Genomic DNA, 24,094 nt, shown 5'->3' with positions numbered 1-24,094 from the left:
GCGACCATCTGAATACACAACATCTCAATACGCAACGGGACTTTTAATTGTGATATTTACTCATGTCGTTTGTGATTGTTGTTAACCTTCATGTTAACCTGTACGTTAACCATTTCTCAGGCTTCTTTTCTGTTACTTTATAAAACAGCTTGTTATCATTTGTTATCATACCAAACGATTCTGAGATTGTTACGATCCAATCTTGAATTTGTTATACTACATGTGGTTATACACTTTGAAATTCAATGTAATCAAAGTCTTATTTTGTCACAAAATGCCCAAACTCGTTTTTTTTCCAGCAAACTCATTTCAATGGATAAGAATACATCATTTACGCGTCTTGGGTTACATATTTGTTCAAAATTGTAATTGACAATAGAAGAAAAAACGAACAGTCTATGCATATTTCCGTCAATGATTGTATCGATTCTATCATGATTAAACACTTCTTTTACTTTCGACAAAAATTGTTCAAGAAAAAGGAATATAATATGGCGATATTTCTGCATTCTGATTTGATTAGAAACATGCACGGTGTGCAGGTATATTGTGCATAAAAAAATATACTTTACAAATTGAATCCACTTTTAATGTGCAAAATTTTAGAAATTAGTAAAACCTTTATAAATTGTTATGACTATTTTCAGATCGGTTCGTGTGAATGAGAATAAGACGGATATATATTATAAGAAAACAACATTTAAAGGTGTTAAAACGTATCACAACATTTTTTAGGTTTTCAGGGAGAACTTCCCTAGGATTATTAAGCCACTGACCGCAGCAGATTTTTTTTGATGCAGATAAAGACGGGACAAACATAAGGTGAAACATTCACAATTTCTGTAGATATACTCTTGAAAAAACGCTTGTTTTTCATTCTCTTTTCTTGGTGATGTCACAAGTACTACACTACCAAGTGATGATGTCCAATGAATTTACCATCATAAGGGAAAGTGAGTGAATGAGTTGGATTTAACGCCGCTTTTAACAGTATTCCAGTTATATCACAGCGTGTCAGTTTAATGTGGGAGGAAAGCCCGAAGTGATGCAGGTCTTAGACGTTTACCACTTCGGTGAAACCCACGAGCACGGGTATGGTGCTGACAAACCTAGAAACATAATCGGGGCGAACCGGGATTCGAACCCACAATCATAGGTTTCTGGCGTGTCCAAGGGACGCAACTCTGCACAGCGAATCGCGGCGCCTTAGACGACTGGGCCGCCCGTGCCCCCTCATAAGGGAAAGACCATTTAGTAACTGGGAGAAGCTGGAATTTTGTATGACAATACCTTGCAGTCAGAGTTTCGAAATAAACAATATTCTGAAAGGAGGAGCTGAACAAATTATTTTTAATTTTTATCCAGCAAATGTATATTTGATTCTGTTAAAGCGAAGGACAAGTTTCTTTTCCGTTAAACCTACGAACACCTTACCACCATTATCTATTGGTGAAATGAGAACTGGTGAAGTAGTAAGGGTGTATCTGATATCACTGGCAGCTGATTCTGTTCCTGTCGGCTTCAACTCATACATACGTGGTCCAGAGAGCAAGAGAAGGCCTTCCTGGTAAATAAACAACAATCGTAATATGCACTTACGGTAAATTTCATGCACTCATAATATATTTTGTTGAGACATTTATCCTTAACAATTATATTATTGGTCTATGAAATGTATTGTAATATCATAAAATTGATATTACAATACATTTCATAGACCAATAATATAATTGTTAAGGATAAATTTCTGACATTCAGGTGAGCTTTTTAAAGGACGAAACATTTGACTGACTTATCTTTGTCTTGCAATAATTCTCACCCTGCACTGGACATATCAACCACAATGGTGTACGAGGTGTCAGCACATGTAAAGACTGGCGGTTGTTTAACGAAATGCATTTGATATGAGGCATCTGGTTCATCGAAATACAAATTTGTTCTATTTCATAGGTGTGCGTTTAACTGATAGCGAAATTGGAAAGCCATCTACATACATTAATAAAAGCGACAAAACCCATTCGAGTCGAATGCACAGTTCCGACTATATCATGAGCAAGTTTTATGAATCACGAACAATGTGACCATATGACTTATTGAAATCTTTGCTGAGGCCCTGAACAAATGCCATTCAATCTTTCCCTCTAGCATGAACCTCATGTAGAGAACTGAAAAATCGACACAGGCGTTTGCTTTGGTATATTAAATGGGGCGCCTTATGCAGACATGATCACTTGACATTCAACATTTACATTTTATCGTGAAAAGCAGTAACCCATACAAATATATAATACGGTTGGTTTTCCTCTTTGATAACGCAGGACACCTCGATGTTAGCCACGTGAGTCACATCCTGGTATTCTGCGGTTACCTGAAAGAAAATTAAAAGGTATTACAACAAGAAATGATATTCTTTATGAATGGGTGAATGTCAGCTTTCAATTGGGTTAACGTCTATCTAACCCTTATCCACGTTAATAAAGCTGCAAGAGTTTTATGTCATATATTGTCCAAAGTTAGCGAGTGTGGTATTTGCAGACAAGCATAACACTTGATGTGCAGTTATGTCTCATGGAAAAACTGTACATGTTTCATGAAAGATCACAACTTCCTGTGCACTCCCGCACAAGACAGAAATGAAAATGTATGTGTTTGTGTACATAATAGGAGTAATGAGGGTCTCTCGCCTATTAGATACCCTCCCTTGCCACAATATTATCAGCATACCCGTCCTCTTCTTTGTTCATATAAAGGGGCGATGGGGTACAATGTGTGGATCCCATTTCTCGGGTACCGCGCCCTGATATTCCTGGAATACTGCTAAAAGCGGCGTAAAATCAAACTTATTCCTCTGCAATTCTCGCTTCAATGCCTTTCATACTCCCAATTACGTTTTTATTGCTCAAGACGGGTTTTTCAATTATGGGGTTTCAGATAGCATAAAGTAACTAACTTCATAATGTATAAGAGTGAAATTTTTTTTAACAATTTTGAATGAAATTCAATTGATATTTTGACAATGAGTGAGCACGCACACACTTTGCATTATATTTTCTGACCTGGTTAAATGATAGGAACATTAATTGCTTTGTTAACAGTATCCCAAACAGTACTGGGTTTATTTCTTGTAAATTCTACACCCGTACATGTTTGTTCATCAACGTAAAATATCCCTTTAGAAAAATATACCATGAAGAAGTAAAAGAACACAAACGTTCACATGTATCGAATCTACAGTTTACCTAGTATTGATAAGTACACGTTCATTGTACAACAAATACTGAGTTGTGACAGCATTTTTACCTCCAGCTCCAACACTGTATCTCTGACGATGATTGGGTTCCCCTTCTCATCCTGTCTAGATACATATACAGGGGTTGTTTTCTTCACCGACGTGCTGGTCTCCAACTGAAGAGTGACGGAGTCATTGTGTGTCCTTACACTCACTGTGAACTCCCTGGGGAGAGTACAGTCTCTCAACCCTGGATGTGGTTTTACTATGTCAACGGAAGCGCCTATACCTAGAAGAGAAGAATACCTTATATTGCCCTTAAGAGTAGAGCAATCATGTGTATGAGCACATAATACAATGTAGTAACGTCGTAACAATAACTTTCTACATTTTGCTTATGTGCATTCTAGCGATTCTAAATGTTGACGGGTCAATTGAAGCCATATATGGCGTCACAGTGTTTTGTTGTTGAGAAAGATACCACAAGACGTCATCCATTGTTCATGACGTCACACATTAATTACATTACGTCATCTGAACAATAGGCTGCCTTCAGTGAAGGGTTTCTCTGTAGGGTTGACTTCATACGCTTTTTCTTCATTTTGTCTCTTAAAATGTCAGTGAGTAATATAATAGAATAACCTCGAAATTACGGATTGCTTATTCCTTGTGAATGAATGCTATGAGTCCCTCAACCAAGGCTTGAGATTAACATTATTTATTCATACGTTTAGTGTCAAATATTTCATTTTAACAAAGGGTATATTCTCAAACATAATTTTACACAGACAGTTCGAGTTTGGTAAATGGTCGAAATGTGATATAAGAGCACGTTTGATATAGAGACAATTTTATCACAACAATACAACAAAATTAGCTTTAAATGTTATCATTAATAATCCAATATTAACACCATAAAATTAACATATTCATAGACACTGTTGCAAAACAACGTGTCATCACTATTTATATAAATTGATATACACATGTTTATGCTATAGTCAGACTTGTACAATAGGCTCTTCTTTTAAGCCCAGACTTGTTATGAATTATGGAAAATATCTTGAAGTTTAATTTTACCATCAAATTTACAAAATCCACAACGAATATATCTAAATATATAGGTAAATCCTTTCGTACAAACCAGCAAGCTGAAATGCGAAGACAATATGGACATATATTGGCATACACAAGTTACAATGTTATTGCCTAACGTAAACGACATTTTTCATGAGATATGTTTGTACTCACTGTCTTGGCACAATCCAAACTGGCTTAAGGTGAGTAGAATGAGAACCTTCATTTTCACAAAATCGTATGCCATGTTAGATCGTCCAAAGGCGTTCAACCAGCGTTTAGCCTTGCTATCTGTTAACAAACTTTCTTCAGTTAGACACATCTTTGTATGCTTGTACGCTTCAATGGCGATAGTGTGAATGGTGAGTAACAACCGCTGTGTATGAGAAACGGCTTTCATATTCAATCACGTTTTGCGATCGCCACCCTGGCCTAGATCGATTACAATACATACAAAGAGAGCATCTGACAATGTTACCCTTCTGGTGACACACTGGACATGTTTATTTTTGGGGAATGTTTTATGTTTCGAAGTGTTTATGTCACAGTGGGGATTCTATTGAGGGTTGGAGATGAGTCGCTCCCCTGTCCCTCGTATATATGTAGTGCATGTGTCACCCAGTACTAGTTCCCACCTCGTATATCTGTAGTGCATGTGTCACCCAGTACTAGTTCCCACCTCGTATATCTGTAGTGCTTGTGTCACCCAGTACTAGTTCCCACCTCGTATATCTGTAGTGCATGTGTCATCCAGTACTAGTTCCCACCTCGTATATCTGTAGTGCATGTGTCACCCAGTACTTGTTCCCACCTCGTATATCTGTAGTGCATGTGTCACCCAGTACTAGTTCCCACCTCGTATATCTGTAGTGCATGTGTCACCCAGTACTAGTTCCCACCTCGTATATCTGTAGTGCATGTGTCACCTAGTACTAGTTCCCACCTCGTATATCTGTAGTGCATGTGTCACCCAGTACTAGTTCCCACCTCGTATATCTGTAGTGCTTGTGTCACCCAGTACTAGTTCCCACCTCGTATATCTGTAGTGCTTGTGTCACCCAGTACTAGTTCCCACCTCGTATATATGTAGTATATGTGTCACCCAGTACTTGTTCCCACCTCGTATATCTGTAGTGCATGTGTCACCCAGTACTTGTTCCCACCTCGTATATCTGTAGTGCATGTGTCACCCAGTACTAGTTCCCACCTCGTATATCTGTAGTGCATGTGTCACCCAGTACTAGTTCCCACCTCGTATAGCTGTAGTGCATGTGTCACCTAGTACTAGTTCCCACCTCGTATATCTGTAGTGCATGTGTCACCCAGTACTAGTTCCCTCAGAAATAGGCATAGATGGATATATTGCATGTTTGCTATTGGAGATAGTTTAAGAGTTTGATTGGTGGCTTCTGTACTGTTCGCTTGTAGTTTGTTGATTAGCTTGGATCTCGCTGGTGACTTCTTTCATTAAAACGATTACGTTTTTCAGTGTTCACTTAGGTTTGAAACACTACATTCATGAAGAAACTAGAAGTATCTGTTGAGCTTTGTACTAAATTGCACGTGCATCAGTGCACGTCTGTGTCTAAAGTGTAAGCAGTAACAGTATAACAATAACATTACAGTACTAATATAAATGGGCTAATACTAATGGGCGTGGGGATGGGGGTGCTTATACTTCAAACTGAGGACCATACTCGAATGACAGCTTGCTATCAAGTGATACAGTCCCCTCTGCAGTTATGTTCACCTGCAATTGTTCGGTGTGGTTTGTATTTCGTCTCCCACGGTGCACTTCGCTTCAGTCGCTTCATTTATCCACCATAGTTAGAGAGTCACGTTTTATTTGTTACAGATTTCTATTGCATGTCATAGTCATTTATGACCGTCTCATATATTTCTCTTAACAATACACTGTAATACAACTACATGTACGTCTCGTGATACCTACATGAGATAAATTAAACTACAGTTAACTACGTTTATAACGAGCACTCTCATAACAAACTGACTGATATAACGAACTTGTTGTTTAGTCCCGGCTGTTGTATATATTCTGTATATACGCTTATAACGAACTACGGTTATTACGAACTAAAATTAGTGGTCCTTTTGATTTTGTTATAACCGCCGGGCTTGCAGGTTAGAGCGCCTTGAGTAACCTATTATTGGATCGTGTGGTTAAATGATCACTGTCATGCCTGACTGGTTTGTCTAACCCATAATCGAATATTTACAGGCAACAATCACATTACTATGTTAAACCAACAACTCATTATTTGTACCTGTAGACACCCTACCACTCGGTGTTAAGGGGATAAAACGTAGACTGGTCGCCTCGGAGTCAGTATACAGTGGCTGAGTGGGATATCCATGTTAAACTGCGGTATCTCGGTAGGCCAGCACTGTGAAACTGGTCCAAGTCGGGACTAGTACAAACGCTCACACCCATACGCGAGCATAGACGTCGCTTTACACTACTAGGTGTAATAATCGTGAACACAACGTTAAACCAGTGTGAGTCGACATCACTGAAGGCCAATATAACTGACAATGAGAGATTGTATGAACGACACGTGGGGTGTGTATTGAAACCGTGACAAACCAAATGAGGTGAGGTGAGGTGAAATGGGGTTTAACGTCGCGTCCAAGATTATTGCACTTATATAGCGACGTGCATGTACGTGTTTGTGTTTGTGTGGCTGCTTGTACCGATTTATAGTGCTCACTGAGGTACCATGCCGCAGTTTAACACGAATACCCAACTCAGACACAGTATACTGACTCCAAGCCGACCTGTCCTTGTTTTAGCCCCTTAATGCCGAGCGCTAGACAGGGTAACAACAAGTACCATATTTTAACGTGTTTTGGTATGACGCGACCGGGGATCGAACCCCGTACATTCCGCTCTCCGGGCGGACGCTCTTCCACAAGACAGACAGGCAGGCAGATACATACAAACATCTCCCCCCCCCCCCCCCCCCCCCCAACTTGGCTCATCCATGACTCTATGCAGCAATATTCAAATATAAGGAAGAAATGAATTTATTACGGATGTCCCAAGGTATCATATTGCTGCCAAACCTAGAAACATAATCGGGGCGAACTTGAAGTCGAACCCACATTCAAGTTGTAGCGCCTTAGACGACATGGCCACCCGTGCGCCCCCAATGAAAAGGGTATTCGTGGTGATGGACCTCTGAGTCAAAGCCACAAGCATTGCGAAGACGGTAATAAAAGGATCGAGCCACTCCATCATGTCCTTAACCTTAAACTGTGGACTGGTTGAGTGAGATAAAATTAAGTGGCTTCTCTACACTGGTACAGCCTCACCCCATAAACGAATCACTGATAAATCGTCTCAATCATTACTCAATCCTCAATACTGTTCTTTTTGTTTATGTATATCAAAATTATTTGGTGAATCACGGACTTGAGCTACTTTCAAAGATTTTATGCATGCTTCTTTAGATTGAAACTGTTGTTGACTCTCAATGCAATTTGTGCAGTAGGGTAGAATTGAGCTCTGAAACTCATTGATCAGGGAACCATAAAAAACAGTCTTCGTATGTCACAGCTGTAGAGGACTGACAAACGTGACCAACCCTTTTATAGCATTTAAAAAAAAGAATTTGTTGATTCCTTTCATAAATATAATTTATTGTACAAACACTTTATATGTGTCTCTGTTCATGTTTTTGATCTGTTCGTAGGAAAGTCCTTTCATTGTAAAACTCTTTCAGTCCGTAGATAGGAATACTTTGTCGACGAATGCGTGAAACAATTTTGAATAATTCTTCAGTCCAACCAAAGTTGTGTTCCTTACTGAATTTTTTTTTCAAATAACTAATTTGCACCTTCATTTAGTTTGGTGTAGGTTCTTTACTATTTTGACGTCAGCTTTAGCCCATTGTCGGACTTTCGTGTTGTGTGAGATTGTAATTATACACCAACTCAGATAAATAATGCGACAAAACCTTTTCCATATTCAATAGAAATCGCTATCTATCGATTGTACAATTCCGACTATATCATGAGGATGTGTTTATGAATCACTATCAAATAGTAATGATAACAGGCGTTCGCGAAAAGGTGAGCGTATCCTGTCCCACCGATGGCACACGTCACACATGCAAAGGCAAGTCAATTGTTCACCTGGCCCGTGAAGATCCGGGGCCGATTAGGTCTTCAGCAACACATGCTTGCCGTAAAAGGCGACTATGCTTGTCGTAAGAGGCTACTAACGTGATCGGGTGGTCAGGCTCGCTGACTTGGTTGATGTGTGTCATCGATCCCAATTGCGTGGATCGATGCTCATGATATTAATCACTGGATTGTCTGGTCCAGACTTGATTCTTAACAGACCGCCGTCATATAGCTGGAATATTGCTGAGTGCGGCGTTAAACAACAAACCAACCAACAACCAATTGTTCACCTGAAAAAAACCATGGGAACATATGGTACAAGTTATAGAAAAATGCATCTGGCATCATTTTTGCCACTGATAGGTCAAATCTACCATAAAACCTTTTGAAAGCCTTACTGAGGCCTTGAATGTTGTAACCTTGATCAAACAACTTCTGAGCAAGAGTCGTATGACACTCTTTGAAATCTTGTTAGAAAGAGCATGGTCGATCGTATCTAAAAGTTGCGAAATGTAAACACCAAAGGCTGGACCTGCTTGAATATTGTTCGACATGAAGGGAAAATTGATTATTGGAAAGTTGAAGTCAACCCTCTTGTCATACAGTCTTGTGGAGAGTGTTTTGTCACTCTGAATCTTTATGCATAGATCTAACAATGAAACAGATGAGGCGGTTTCACTGGTCTCCCTTATGTCTAGTTCAGGTGGGTAAATCAGTGGAAGGGAATGGGCTATTTGATGGTTATTGAATGATATCAGATCATCTAAATATCAAACTTCTTGTCCAAATAAAAGAAATTCCGATTCATATGCATAAAGAAACAGATCCGCAAGAAGGTGCCTATGAGGAATGCCTACTTCTTGCCTAAATGTCTTACCCTCCAATTTTACGCAGATGTTGTCAATGAGGGAGTCAAGCATTTCACATATTGTTTTCTCAGTAAACGTCAGATGGCATTTGCTTTCATTTTTTCAGACATTGTCCTGAACGTCTGAGTATAGATACGCAACTGTATCTGTGTTCACCACGTTTGGAACAAAAGGCCTATGGTTCAAGGAATGAAGGTATTCCTTAAGTTTGTCATGTTGGATAGTGGTGTACTAAGTTGAAAAATCAATTTTTTTGACAGAATGGAACTTGGTTCGACATCAATGTACTTATGTGTGTTCTTATGTGTTAAATACCTAGTCATGAGCGATCTTAATGGGCGAATTACCCTTTCCGCATATTAGGCTTTAAAGTAACTATCAGTTTTATACCTTGTTTACCTACTTTCTTTGAAAACACAAGCAAACTCCCTACCTTTGTCTACACGGGAGACGACCCTCATTGAAAAATGTTTCAATCTTTCTACCACCATCTCTGGTTTTCTGTTCTTAAGGGGGGCACGGGTGGCCCAGTCGTCTAAGGCGCCGCGATTCGCTGTGCAGAGTTGCGTCCCTTGGGCACGCCAGAAACCTATGATTTCGGGTTCGAATCCCGGTTCGCCCCGATTATGTTTCTAGGTTTGTCAGCAATATACCCGTGCTCGTGGGTTTCAACGAAGTGGTAAACGTCTGACACTTGCGTCACTTTTAGCTTTCCTCCCACATTAAGCTGACACGCCGCGATATAGCCTGAATGCTGTTAAAAGCGACGTCAATGCCAAGTCACTCACTCATTCTGTTCTTATGTGGCTTGACCCACAAAAATCGCAATAAAATGTCTATCGCTATGAAGAAATAATGCACACCATGAATAACGCACACTGGAATGATGACTGACGTCACCAAGGTCTATGTCCAACATTTCGTCTCGCTCATTGACTCGTACACGTGGTCTGGGAAACCTATTCTTCATCTGCTTGTTCAATGAATTTGCATACTTGTCTTCCAGAAACTCCTTTACTTTCTTCAGACTGATATATTTCTGAAATGTCGTTGCTCCACTATAGGCGCGACTTTTTTAGGATCAAAGTATATTTCTTCCTTTTTTGGGAAGCTAGACATGACTGTAAATGATAATGAAGAACATAGATACTACGTTAAATATATATTAAACTGTGAAATTGGTACACTGTACGTGATTAATAAAATCGAGTTTGTAAGTACATTACGTTTTCTTTCCACTGTACAGTCATGAGGTTTTCTATTCCTTCAGTCAACCAGTTTGTGTACTGTATTAAACCGTTGGCACCGCCTCCTACGCCCTGTCTGTACAAGATGAATGTGCAGATGTGTAGTTTGCATAAATTGTCTAGTCTGCTTTTTAATTAGCAGATCCAACTGGAACTCATCGCCCAACAACGCAACATGGTTCTGAATGTGAACCTTCTCAGGTCAGAATATCTATAGTTCGCATGATTCGCATGTCATGAGGTCTAACAGGTACAAAGCTTCTGATGCTTGTTGAAAGAGGCGACCTACGGGACAGGGTGGTCAGGCTCGGTTGATGCATGTAATCGTATCCCAATTGCGTAGATCAATGCTCATGAGGTCAATCACTGGATTATCTGGTCCAGACTCGATTATTTACAGACCGCCGTCGTATAGCAGGGATATTGCTGAGTGCGGCGTTAAACAACAAACAAACTAAGCTTCTGGTCCAAAGAAAGAGTGCTAACATTTCCTTTGAAATTTATTTTGTCGTTCTCTCATAAGTCAAAATAAATTTCATGGCACTTAGGGTGAATTAACAAAAAGCAATCAAACACATATGGAGTCATTACTGTCAAGAAAAAGCAGATGCCACAAACAATCACTACGCAGGAAACAAGGGGCGCGTTGCAAGCCACGAATCGCTCAGAGAAAGCAAATTAATCGCTCATTCTGATGTCTGCAACAGTTCGAAGCGCTTGCCCACTCTTCCAAAATGGCGGCGCAACTAGCGCTTGGTTGCCTTGACGTAATGAAGAACGTAATAGAAGAGGCTCGATGACGAGCTGATGGAATTTATGACTACTTTGAAGATGTAGAGCAGGCTGAGGAGGATGGGGTCTTCGCTGCCTTTGCTGATTTCCTCGTTGATCCACTCAAGAATTTCTTGTTCCGCTGTCAAAGTAAGCCGCCATTTTGGTTTGAGAACGAAGCGACCTCAGCCAGCGATTGTTTCGCTTGCAAGCGGCTGAAAGTTAGCGCACTGTTGTGAGGCGAATCGCTGTACATCGCTTGCAAGCGATTGGCGCTTTGCAACGTACCCCAGAAATCAGTACAAACAGAGCTAAACTGTGAAATCAGTAGCCACACTAAATCAAAGAAACATCAATACATTATATTGAAACACACAGTTTTAGGTTCGCAATCAAACAAGGCAATACAATGGGTCAAATGAGGGGCAGCAGCAGTAGGGCTTGTAATTAATGTTCAAACATTCACGAATGTTCAGTATAATGTCTTTCAAACATGACTGTCCAACTTCTTGAATCAGATTAGTATTGGATGCTGGTGGAGATTCGGTGATTACAGAAAATGTTGTTTTGAAGTAAATGAGGCAGACCTCATGTCGAAAAAGGCCTCAACTCACACTCTTGTGGATCTTATATATGGAACCGCAATCCTCCTAGAAACTGTCCCACGTCTCGAAGGATCAAGCATGTTATGTTTGCAAACAAACAGGGATGGTAACTCTTAATTCCATTCACTTGCTGCCGCCGACATTGTACTGGTGCTTCAATCATTTACTGCCACTGAAAATCACTGCCAGTAAACCTGCGACCATCTCTGCTGCAACATACCAGAGTGTTGGAACAGATATGACTGTAGCTGTGCTGGACACTATTTCTGTACTGGTAGCTTGTTTTGATGGAGGTGAAGAATTTTGTGTTGTGCTGGCTGTTGTAGGAATTGTTGATGTAGTTGTGGTAGTTGGCGTTGTAGTTGGTGTAGTTGTAGTTGATTGCGTAGTAGGAGAAGTCTTCGGTGTAGTTGTGACAGTTGTTGGTGTAGCTGTGGCAGTCGTTGGTGTAGTTGTAGTCGTAGTTGGTGTAGTTGTTGTAGTTGTAGAAGTTGTTGATATAGTTGTGGTAGTTGTTGGTGAACTAGTGGAAGTTGTTGTAGGTCTAGTAGTTCTTGGCGCTGTTGTGTTAGTTGTTGATTTAGTGTTAGTTGTTGTGATAGTAATTGGTGTAGTTGTGGTAGTTGGTGCAGTTGTAGTAGATGCTGGTATAGTTGTTGTAGTTGTTGGTGTAGTAGTTGAGGTTGTTGGGGGCGTAGCTGTTGGTGCAGTTGTGTAAGTTGTTGGTGTAATTGTGGTAGATGATAGTGTAGTAGTGGCAGTTGGTGTAATTTTGGTAGTTGGTAAAGTGGTTGTCATTGGTGCAGTTGTGGTAGTTGTTGGTGTAATTGTGGTGGTTGTTGGTACAGTTGTAGTTGTTGTAGTCGTAGTTGTGGAAGATTGTGACGAAAAATTGCGACAAGTGTCACAACACCTCCCAATGTAGTCGGGACCGGAAGTGATACAGTTGCTATAGGCACATGGGCCAGTCAACGTGTTGTCGCCATAGGGACAGTCTGCAACGTAATCAAGAAGCATTTAAACGTTCAAATATTTGCTAATTGCTATATTGATGACAATAGTGTCGAGCATGTTCGTCTTTCAATTATCATAACCATCGTGTTACCTTTCACTAGACCATGGTTAATGTGGAAGTAAATCACAAGGTAATGCAGATGGAACATGTTTAACCCTTTGGTGAATCCGATGATCAATGGCAGCACATGGTGGTAAGAGGCATAGATTCCATTCGCGGATAGATTCACAGTAAATTTATGCAATTCCGCATAACTATTCTTTTCAACTATAAGACATATTTCATCATTTAGACCAATTATCACACGTAATGTCATCACATAAATTATAGATACCAGACACTGCGATGACGGACGACTAAGTGCTGCAGACAACAATTATGGAGCTTTGGAATCCAGTACAAAAGAGGAATTGACATGCCTTCAGGTTTTAGAGGTGTTAGGACATGCTATACAGTCTAATAAATTGCAATATTGACACTCGTTCTTCAGGAGACAAGGAAAGCCATGCACTTATCTCTCTTTCTATCTTACTCTTATCATCAAATATTCTACATTATATGAACTGGATTCCTTATTAACTGCACCCCCTCCCCCCCATATATCATATGGCATATATCAGACACTTTTGTGTTGAAGCTTGGATTTACAGTTAAAAAAATCTGTTAAGTGACGAAATCAACCGAAACAAAATCAGAATACGGAAGAAATACACACTTTGGGTTAATGTATGCAAAGTATTGAACCATAACATATATAACCACCAAGTAAATCCAATTTGAAACAAAATAAAACTGTTAATAGATATGTTGTAATATTGTGACTGATTACACGTGGTCCTTTCTGAATAGTTCTTGCAGAAATATCTAGCATTAATGTTTCTACGATGCAGTTATTAGTATATACATTACTTTTAACTAATGAGCCATAATGCTCCGTAGGTTACCCATGGCTCCTCAATTCTTTCAAACATTAGATCATAATCCAAAACCAAAACCAGACCTCACCAAAACCCCTATTGTCTGTACTTACCACCTCCTGACGAGTAGGCTGAGCAAGTCTCACAACAGCCATAGGTATTGTTTTCATTGTAACAAAGACGTTTCCGTTCCTGAGTAATAACAGTGTCACAGTCAGAGAAACGATCCCCATATGTGCAATAGGCTGGAAAACATACAATTCAATAATATGAATATTGACGAAATACACACTTTGTGTTAAAGGCATGAAACTTTGCATGTCAAACTGTTAATAAACCAGTTGTAATATTGTGATTGATAATATCTGATCCATTCTGAATAGTTCATAAGATTAGCAGAATTGTGTTAGGATTCATGTTAATATTGACAATGGTTAGCATTGTGTAATTACACCTGCCATTAACACAATAGATATGTTGTAATATTGTGACTGATTACACTTGGTCCTTTCTGAATAGTTCCTAATATAAGTAGACATGATTTAAGTTTCCTGTAGAGGAAACATAGAGGGGAGGTACATATAGAATAGCGTCAAAATGCTAACTTATGATTATACTGACAATGGCCATCAGTGTGCAGAAATATCTAGCATTTATGTTTCTACGAAGCAGTTATGAATAGATATATTACTATGAACTAATGATCCATAGTGCTCTGTAGGTAACCCATAACTTCCTCAATGCCTTCAAACATTAGATCATAATACAACTGTAAACATGAATATACAAAAAAATTAACAAACGTTTCTACCCACAGGTGGCTACTGGGCGCGAAAGGCAACACCTATGTGATTTGAGGTGAAATTGGGTTTAACGTCGCGTCCAAGATTATTGCACTTATATAGCGACGTGCATGTGTGGGAGAGGCCGCTTGCACTATTTCGGACTGACACCAGTTTATAGTGCTAGCACAATGAGATTCCATGACGCAGTTTAACACGAATATCCTACGCAGACACAGTATACTGACCCCGAGCTGACCAGTCCTTGTTTTAGCCCCTTAATGCCGAGCGCCAGGCAGGGTAACAACAAGTACCATCTTTTAACGTCTTTTTGGTATAACGCGGCCGGGGATCGAACCCCGGACCTTCCGCTCTTCGGGCGGATGCTGTACCACTAGACCACGGAGGCGGTCTGCAACACCTATGTGAAACACCCTTGCGACTATGATATATATACCCGTCAATAACCTAAATGTTGCAGATTAGAATTTGAGCAAATCCCTTAATTTCGATGATCAGGAGTATGTTATGTACAAAGCCAATATATACTTGGTGCTCAAATAATAAAAAGAAACTTACGGCCTGTCCAATAACTTTTAATAATGATAACTGCCAGAAACTCGAAAATAAGATTTAGACTTATATAATCCTTATAAACTACAATTTGAATGATTGACTAAATCATCCAAAACCCAAACCAGACCTCACCAAAACCCCTATTTTCTGTACTTACCACCACCTGACGAGTAGGCTGAGCAAGTCTCACAACAGCCATAGGCATTGTTTTCAATGTAACAAAGACGTTTCTGTTCCTGAGTAATAACAGTGTCACAGTCAGAGAAACGATCCCCATATGTGCAATTTACTGGAAAACAAACAATTCAATAACATGAACATTGCAGAAATACGCACAACTGTTAATAGTTTAGCATTGTGTATTAACACTTGCCATTAACACAATTATCGTATATCCAAAATAACGAATTGTAACACCAATTTTATGAATAACATATTACTGCTTTAATAATTAGAGAAGTAGATGGTACATATTGATACGCTGGATTGATACATTGGATAGATATACTAGACTGATACATTGGAGTGAGTGAGTATGGTTTTACGCCGCTTTTAGCAATATTCCAGCAATATCACGGCAGGGGACACCAGAAATGGGCCGGGAATCGAACCCGGGTCCTCGGCGTGACGAGCGAACGCTTTAACCACTAGGCTATCCGGCCGCCTCTGACACATTGGACTGAAGAATTAGATTTATACATTGTTTTGACACATCGCATTGATACATTCGGTTGATAGATGATATTGATACGCTGGATTGATATTTTGTATTGATACATGAGATTGATAATGTGTACTGGTTTATTGGGATGATCTGATACACTGGACTGACATATTGTATTGATACATTGCATTGATACATTTGACTGATACACTCGACATATATAGTGGACACATTTATTTGAGTGAAACACTGGACTGATACATTGGATTGATATACTGGTCTGATACATTGGATTGGTACATTGAAGTGGTACATTGGATTGAAACAATTGACTTATACATTGGATTGATAAATTGGTATGATGCAATCAATTAATACATCGGACTGATATAGGTTACTTCTACATTGAATTGATTCATTAGACCTATACACTGGTTAATAAAAGATTAGGTTAATACATCGAACTGATACATTGGACTGATACATTGAATTGATACATCGAACTGATACATTGGACTGGTGCATTGAATTGATACATTGGACTGATACATTGAATTGATACATTGGAATGATGCATTGAACTGATACATTGAACTGATACAGTGGACTGATGAATTTGGTCACAGATCCGGTGTTAAATCAAGTATTTTGATTGTATGTTAAGGGGAAATATTCCAGTTTGGAATTGGTGACAGACATCTTATCATTTAAAAAGTATTTTATTCCATAGAATAACTTACTGCCACTCATTAACGTTAACAAATTAACATTTTAATAATTTCAACCTCACATTTCAGTGTGCAAACTTTCGACTTACCAGTGTCTGTATTTATAAGATTCTCCGAAACTCAAACCGTCTAAATGTCTCTATCATTACTTACCTACTGCCGACTTGTAAACTGGACATGTTTCACAACAACCCCGGGCATTTCCTTCATTGTAGCATAAACGTTTCGTGTCCTGAGTTACTGTGTCACAGTCTCTAAATCGATCTCCATATGGACAGTTTTCTAGAGCAAACGAAATATACAAATACACATAAGAAATATGAGGCAAATAAATACAAAGGTATCTTAATCTTGAAGATGACCCGTTGGTTAACACATCAGTCAATATGCCCATGTTCAACAGACACTGATGGAAACATTCCAAATGACACAAACCGTAGGGGAGGTGCGTAAACCACGTGCTGAGTACCACAGAGGAGTGAATGTTGTACTGGATTATCACGTGGTACTTGTATCCTCAATTCTGGAAGAGGATTTTGTTAACTATCATAAACACAAAAGTAAGTACAGTCTTGAACATTACTGCTTTATGCTTTTCTTGAATATGTTTGCTGGATGTGTTTGGCTATTACATTATTGTATGGTTTTATCATGTGAGAATCGCAAACATCAAGTAATAATATGGAAATGGGGGTGATTTGTATTTGAGACAGTTCGTGTTTTGTTTGATTCTTGTTTCTAAACACTAAACTATTGAACAATAGTTTATCATTGTTAATAATTCTAAGATCCTGCATTTTGGCTTCAATCACACTAACTAAAATCTTCAGATTTTCAACAGACGTCCTCTTCACTGTCAATCACACAATTAGTTGTCGCCAAGTAGTCTCGTAACTACCCAAGCCAAGGCGTCTTAATGGCGGGAACACCATTTTCATCTACTACTAGAGGTAGACGAATTCGAGACGTGGGAGGGAGTAATGCGTATGTAAAAGAGGTAGTATTTTTAGAATTATTAACAATGATAAACTATTGTTCTTTAATTCTAGCGAGGCTTCTCCCTCTATTACATATCTGCCATAAATCCTGCATTTTGGCTTCAATCACACTAACTAAAATTTTCAGATTTTCAACAGACGTCCTCTTCACTGTCAATCAAACAATAAGTTGTCGCCAAGTAGTCTCGTAACTACCCAAGCCATCACGTCATAATGGCGGCAACACCACTTTCATCTACTACTAGAGGTAGACGAATTCGAGACGTGAGAGGGCGTAATTCGTATGTGAAAGAGGCAGTATTGTTAGAATTATCAACAATGATAAACTATTGTTCAATATTTTTTTACAAAGCTTCTACACCTGTTACATATCTGCCAGAATATACCAGAGGGACCCCTGTGAAATTCACAGCAAACCTCTTCTGGAAATCATTATGTACTGATTCTAATCCTACTTGAGATAATTTCCTCTGAAATTCCCTTTGAGGACTTGAAAATCAGATACTGTGTCAAGAATCAGTCACATATGTGATATTTACATTAGATTTACCACATATTTGCTGATGTTGATCGTAAATAAACCTAGATTTGTGACTTTTAATACCGACGATTACGTCACTTCCGGTATGTCACTTCCCCCTTTTGGTAATGGCGTCTTTCTAGGCCTATTTCTACCCCAAAGGCGTCATTTAGCAACTTTTTTTCCGGTGTTGACGTCACTTTCGCTTATTCTCTCACTTCCGGTCTAATGGTGATAGTTGATATTTAAGGTGCTTCTAATCCTCCCTACACCTGATATGCAGAATAATAATCAAGGGTGTCGGAGGATGAAGGTCTCCCCGATCTTGCAACAGCTTCTGAGGCAAGTTCAGAGTATACGGATGTCTGCATCTTCTGCATGAAAACTTCCAGGCTAGATGTAGACTGGGCAGATTTTCGTGAAATATGCTGGACTTGTAATAGCAGATCTCGACGAAGTGGTAACTGTATAGGTTCCTCCATTTGTAGCTTAAGGAGACCGGGGAACCACGCCCTGCTGGGCCATATTGAAGCTATCAGTATTATTACACCATCCGTCTCCTCCACCTCATGGATGACTTTGTCAAGGAGAGACCATGATGGGAATGCGTAGGCGAAAAGATTGGTCCAATCCATCGAAAGAGCGTCGATCTGGTGAGCTCTTTGGACGTGAACTGGGCTGACATAGACCGGAAGTTGGTTGTTCTGGCAGGTGGCGAATAGATCTATATGTGATATGCCCCATAGCTTTATTATCCAGGTGAAGATCTGGGGATGTAATGTCCATTCTGTTGCCACTATTCTCACCCGAAAGACTGTTCAGTTTCCCAGGTATATGTCTCGATCCTTCAATTGAAGGAGTCTGCCAAGGCAAACAATCGTGTAGTCTTCATCACCAGGGTGATTGTTCTGGTTCCTCCCTGCTTCTGAATATTGGCCACTACTGTGGTGTTGTCCGTGGCTATGAGAACAGATGATAGATGAATATGTATCCACCATTCCAGGATGGCGTTATATATGGCCTTGATTTCCCTGCAGTTGATATGAAGGTTTTTCTCCTCTGTGTTCCACGATCCCTGTACGATGAGATCGTCCATATGGGCTCCCCATCCCGAATCTGACGCGTCTGTGAATAGATGGTGCTCTTGCGTCGGATATATCAGAGGGATGCCACTCATCACATGTTCTCTGTGATTCCACCAATGGAGGTCTCATAGTAATCTAGGAGTTAACTGAGTCAGGCACTCTTGGCCGTGAGATCGTATATAGTTGACACATATCTGTAGAGGAAGTAGCATGAGCCTTCCTCTGAAGATCATAACCTGTAGAGACGTAAAGTTGCCTTGAAGAGACATCCACCACCTCGGCGACTTGCTGGGTTGACTTGAAAGTGATTGAATCATCTCTATAGTCTTATCGAATCGATCCTCCGATGGGCATAGATATCCCATGTCTAGCTGGAATCTTACTCTGATGCATATAATGTCTTGAACCGGAGTAGTTTCTGACTTGGATGGATTGACTAGAAGGTCATAAGTTGGACCATGAATATCAAGTTCTGATGTAGCTGATCTTTTCCTTGGTCTGCTGCTAGGAAGTGGCCCAGATAGCTTTGAATTCGAACTAGCTGGAGGTGAGCGAACTTGATGACTGGTGCTGTAATCCTGGTGAATAGCCAAAGCTCTATAGCTATCCCGAATGGTAGGACTTGGAATTCGTAGCGTCGACCATTGAAGCGTAGATAGTTACTCGAGGATGGGTTTCTCGGGACGTGAAGATATGCATCTGTTAGTCTAGGCTGATAAGCCAGTCCCCTTTCTTCAACCTAGACCATAATTTCCGTATGGACTCCATCTGGAATTTTGGTGGAGGTACCAGATCTCTTGATGAGGGTTTGTAAATTTATAATCATCCTCATCTCGCTTGTATTTTTTTCCAGAAGACCAGGGAGTAAAAACCCTTGGCTCCCATCAGGGGAAATCTTCGGCCCACGGCGTGTGTGTTCAGGATCGGGTGTTCCCTGAAGTGTAGCTTGTATCCGTGATCCACGACGTGTGGAATCCAGTGGGCGGGCATAACTCGCTTCCAATTTTTGGCGTATGACAGTAGACGCCTTCCCACTGGGCCCGGATTCGGCATTATGTTGAAAGACGATAGGCGTAAATCACAGTCCATAGACATAACTAGGATAATGGATATAATGGATAATCGTCGCACTCTGCGTATATACCGTAGGTTTCGTCACCCTCCGGTCACCATGATTCCGGTATAATCTGTCTCTGTGTGGCTTGTGGTCCATGGGTAGCGGAAGCAATGCGGTGGTTGCACTTTCGGCCGGCTGGCCAGTCGGCTGCCTGGATAATCCTGTGTGTGCCGTGCGGCTGGCTTGGGAACCGTTGGCTGATGAAGGTCATACGGTAAGCCGTAGTCGGTCGGCTGGGTAGCTGTGGGTGGCTGGCCCATGGAGTCCGTGCAACTGTTCAGCATCTGGCTGGTGTGGCTGGCTGGCTTGGTTGCCGTGGACGGCCTGTACATGGATACCGTGCCGTTCCCGTACGGTATTCTCCCTTGGTTGGGTAACGCCTGCAGGCTGACTGTACGGCCCAGTTTACTGGTCTATTGTAGATGGGCCTACGGCCGTGGAAGAAGATCGGATAGTCTATGCCAGAGCTATCTCTTTGATCTTTCCTATCTCTGTATCCATTGCTGAGAGCTTCGTCTCGAGCATGCCATTCACCATCTCCTGCTGTTGAACAGTTGGTTGATCAGACTCATGGTGGGTGCAGGAGATGGTGGGTGGACTGGAGAGGGAGGCACTGGAGTGGAAACTGATTTTCCAGTTACGATGTTTTCCACTTTCTTCTTGGCAGCCTCGCGCCTACTGCATTGTTCACATCTCTTCTCCTAAGTGCAGATCATACCTCTGCACTTCGTGCAGTTTTCATGAGGGTCTCCCCTGACCATGAATCGGACACACTTCTTGCACCCAGGGGTAGAGGGAGACAACATGACGACCTCACGAAATCCCCAAACACAGTCTTTAATATGTGTTATTATAGAAAACTTATGAGAATTATCTTAGCTTAATGTGCCTTACTACCAAGTGCTAGATTGTTACTAATATTACTGTGGGAGTTAACTCAAGCACACACAGGAAAAAAAGTCTTGGGTAGTTACAGGACTACTCTGCGACAACTAATTGTGTGATTGACAGTGAGAAGGACGTCTGTTGAAAATCTGAACATTTTAGTAAGTGTGATTGAAGCCAAAATACAGGATTTATGATTTATATATGTACCAGAGGTAGATGTTTCATTAGAATTGTTTCTAGTACAGAAAAGCAGCGAAAACCCTTTGCTCACAACCCATTTCCCCCGGACAACCAGCATGTAAACAAGAACTTATATTGCCGTTGGTTAATTCTTTATCAAAAACAAATTATTTGCTGCAACAAAAATATCAGCTCAGTCAAGTCACCCCCACCCCCAACCCACCACCACCTCACTCCACGCACGATCCCATAAATAGCACCATTACAAAGTATTCCCTATTGGAACATGATATTTTCTCTGTACATATCGAATACATGAAACATGTAGATGTAAAGCACATTAGATTTATACTTAGAAATAGTGTACATTCTGTACAATATGCTTGAAATGACTTAACGAGAGACTACTATCATTAAGAAATAAGTACCGTCATTTCTCTTGTAGACAGGACAGGTCTCACAGCAGGCCGTCAAATAACCAGGATTGTAGCACAAACGTGGTGTTGCACTTATCAGCTCAGCACATGTTCTACTGCCCGGGTAAACGATTGGCTGGTTCCCAAAGAGACAGTCAGCTGAAATTGTTGGCAGGTTTCCGAAAGTGATCATTGCATTCAAGGAAAAGATGTCGTCCGAGATATTATGGCGCTCTCTAACGAGGTATAGCATACACACCCAGAAAAAAGTCAAGTACCACTTACTATTTCTTAAATTTGTATCCTGTATTAATGTTCTGACGACAAACATTTGTTTTTGTTCACCGTGTGACATACTCAAATTGAAATACAGAATATCGAATATTTATGATCATTAATTTGTTTTGTGACCGTTTCATGACAATATGACCTTGACTACCATTTCAGATGCTCCTTTGCTTCTTTAAATGATATTATGTACACTTTTTTTGTACCGATTGGTGGTCTGATGTGCTACGACACATTTGGCAAAGTTGCATCCCTTAGTGCTTCCAAGATCCACTGCTAGTGGATTCGAATTCACAGATTCACCTTTGTTATGATCCGTAGTTTGTCAGCATCATACCCATGCTCCCGAGAAGCGATTCCTCTGACTTATGTGTAAACGTATACTTCAATAACTTACTATTGTTTTGTTCTGGTGCATCTATGGAAAACACACAGTGTCCAGCAACACACCACTGAAATCACAGTGCAACACATATAACACTACTAATGATAATAATAACAACAATTTATGAAACATTTATAGCAATTGCTACGCCTATCAACTTATACAGTCCAATTTCATGAACATGTTTACATTCAATTTCCATTCACAGTTCCCTGGGAAGTGCATACAAATGTTAACATGGGTTAAGTACAGACACATATGCACGTTCAGATTGTGTACCTTTTTATCGCCACATGGCGTTCCGTCTGCAGCGTTTCGGGACGATTTAAGCTGTTCCTTGCCACAGACCATTCTCTTGCATATGTTTTCTGAATTACCTATGTCGATATCCTGTAAATGTTATGTTCAGTAGTGAGTAAAATGTCTATCGTGATAATGGAAATATAGCAGAAAGACAGTTTTACACCTGTCTAGTATATGATTGACCAAGCAGGATTTCTTCTAATGCTAATAAATATATTTTTCGTACTGATCGCAAGACGAAGCCTGGCCCAAACATCATTTGACACTGCGTGTGAACGTCGTAGAGCTGCCCCGGCATCGTCCCCGTGATGTTTGTCACAGACGCCGGCTCGAGACTGGTCTGTAGGCATTGCTGTTGGGCATTTGTACTGAAAAACATACGATACTGAATAGGAAATATCACGGCTGTATTATGTTATATGGATATACTCATGGGCATAGGCACCACGACATATTTTAAAATGTCACAATACTGTAGGTGAGGTGAGGAGAAATATTCTTTTTATGTTGCGTCCAAGATTATTGCACTTATATAGCGATGTGCATGCACGTGTGTGTGTATGTGTGTGTGTGTGTGTGTGTGTGTGCGTGTGCGTGTGCGTGTGTGCGTACTCGTGTGTGTGCGTGCGTGCGCGTTTGTGGCTCCTTGTAATAGTCCGGACTGATGCCGATTGATAGTGCTAGCCTACTAAGATACCATGCCGCAGTATAACATGAATACCCCTCTCAGACACAGTATACTGACTCCGAGCCGACCAGTCCTTGTTTTAGCCCCTTAATGTCGAGCGCCAGACAGGGTAGCAACAAGTACCATCTTTCAAGGTCTATTCGCATGACGCGGCCGGGGTCGAACCCCGGACCTTCCGCTCTCCGGCGGACGCTCTACAACTAGACCACGGATGCGGTCCATAATGCTGTAAATACGTTACGCAGAGTTATCAATTTTGCCTTAGCTACGCCAGCAACCGACGGTCTTGGTTTCGGATTCCAGTGAACACACCACCACACATATTCACTCCTAACAATGAGTCACATTTACCAATCACTTTTCGCACTAACCAAGTTGAAAATATATTGGTTTGGAAAACATTTTTTAACAGGGCTAATGGAAAACAACTCACTGAAACTCAGCTTTTATTGTAAGTAATACTTTATAATTGACAAGTTGATTTTGGCTAAATCAAAGGAAATAGTAATGTATTCATAGTCAGGAAAGAAATGCCGTGGACAAAGGTAATGAAATAATTCTTAGATACACCTAACACATTTATAGTATTAGATGACTTAT

At 40.4% G+C, this 24,094-nt stretch overlaps 1 protein-coding gene across 1 annotated transcript in view; it reads right to left on the bottom strand.

Moving 5' to 3' along the window:
* Positions 1-11,629: 11,629 nt before the first annotated feature.
* The window catches only part of LOC139459865 (uncharacterized), a 28,249-nt gene continuing 15,784 nt past the window's right edge, over positions 11,630-24,094 (bottom strand). The window contains exons 12-19 of the mRNA XM_071241573.1: positions 23,033-23,174; positions 22,783-22,893; positions 22,516-22,570; positions 21,843-21,989; positions 16,780-16,908; positions 15,392-15,523; positions 13,990-14,121; positions 11,630-12,939 (exon numbers count right to left, since the gene is read on the bottom strand). Of these exons, the coding sequence (XP_071097674.1) occupies positions 12,104-12,939; positions 13,990-14,121; positions 15,392-15,523; positions 16,780-16,908; positions 21,843-21,989; positions 22,516-22,570; positions 22,783-22,893; positions 23,033-23,174 (1,684 nt within the window). The 3' untranslated portion in view covers positions 11,630-12,103. The remainder of the gene's footprint in view (positions 12,940-13,989; positions 14,122-15,391; positions 15,524-16,779; positions 16,909-21,842; positions 21,990-22,515; positions 22,571-22,782; positions 22,894-23,032; positions 23,175-24,094) is intronic.

The sequence above is a fragment of the Haliotis cracherodii genome, unplaced genomic scaffold, assembly GCF_022045235.1.
Source record: "Haliotis cracherodii isolate W230 unplaced genomic scaffold, xgHalCrac1.p SCAF_13, whole genome shotgun sequence".
In the NCBI taxonomy this organism is placed as follows: Eukaryota; Metazoa; Mollusca; class Gastropoda; order Lepetellida; family Haliotidae; genus Haliotis; species Haliotis cracherodii.
Note: the sequence above shows the minus strand (reverse complement) of the source record. Positions and strands in the feature narration are given on the sequence as shown.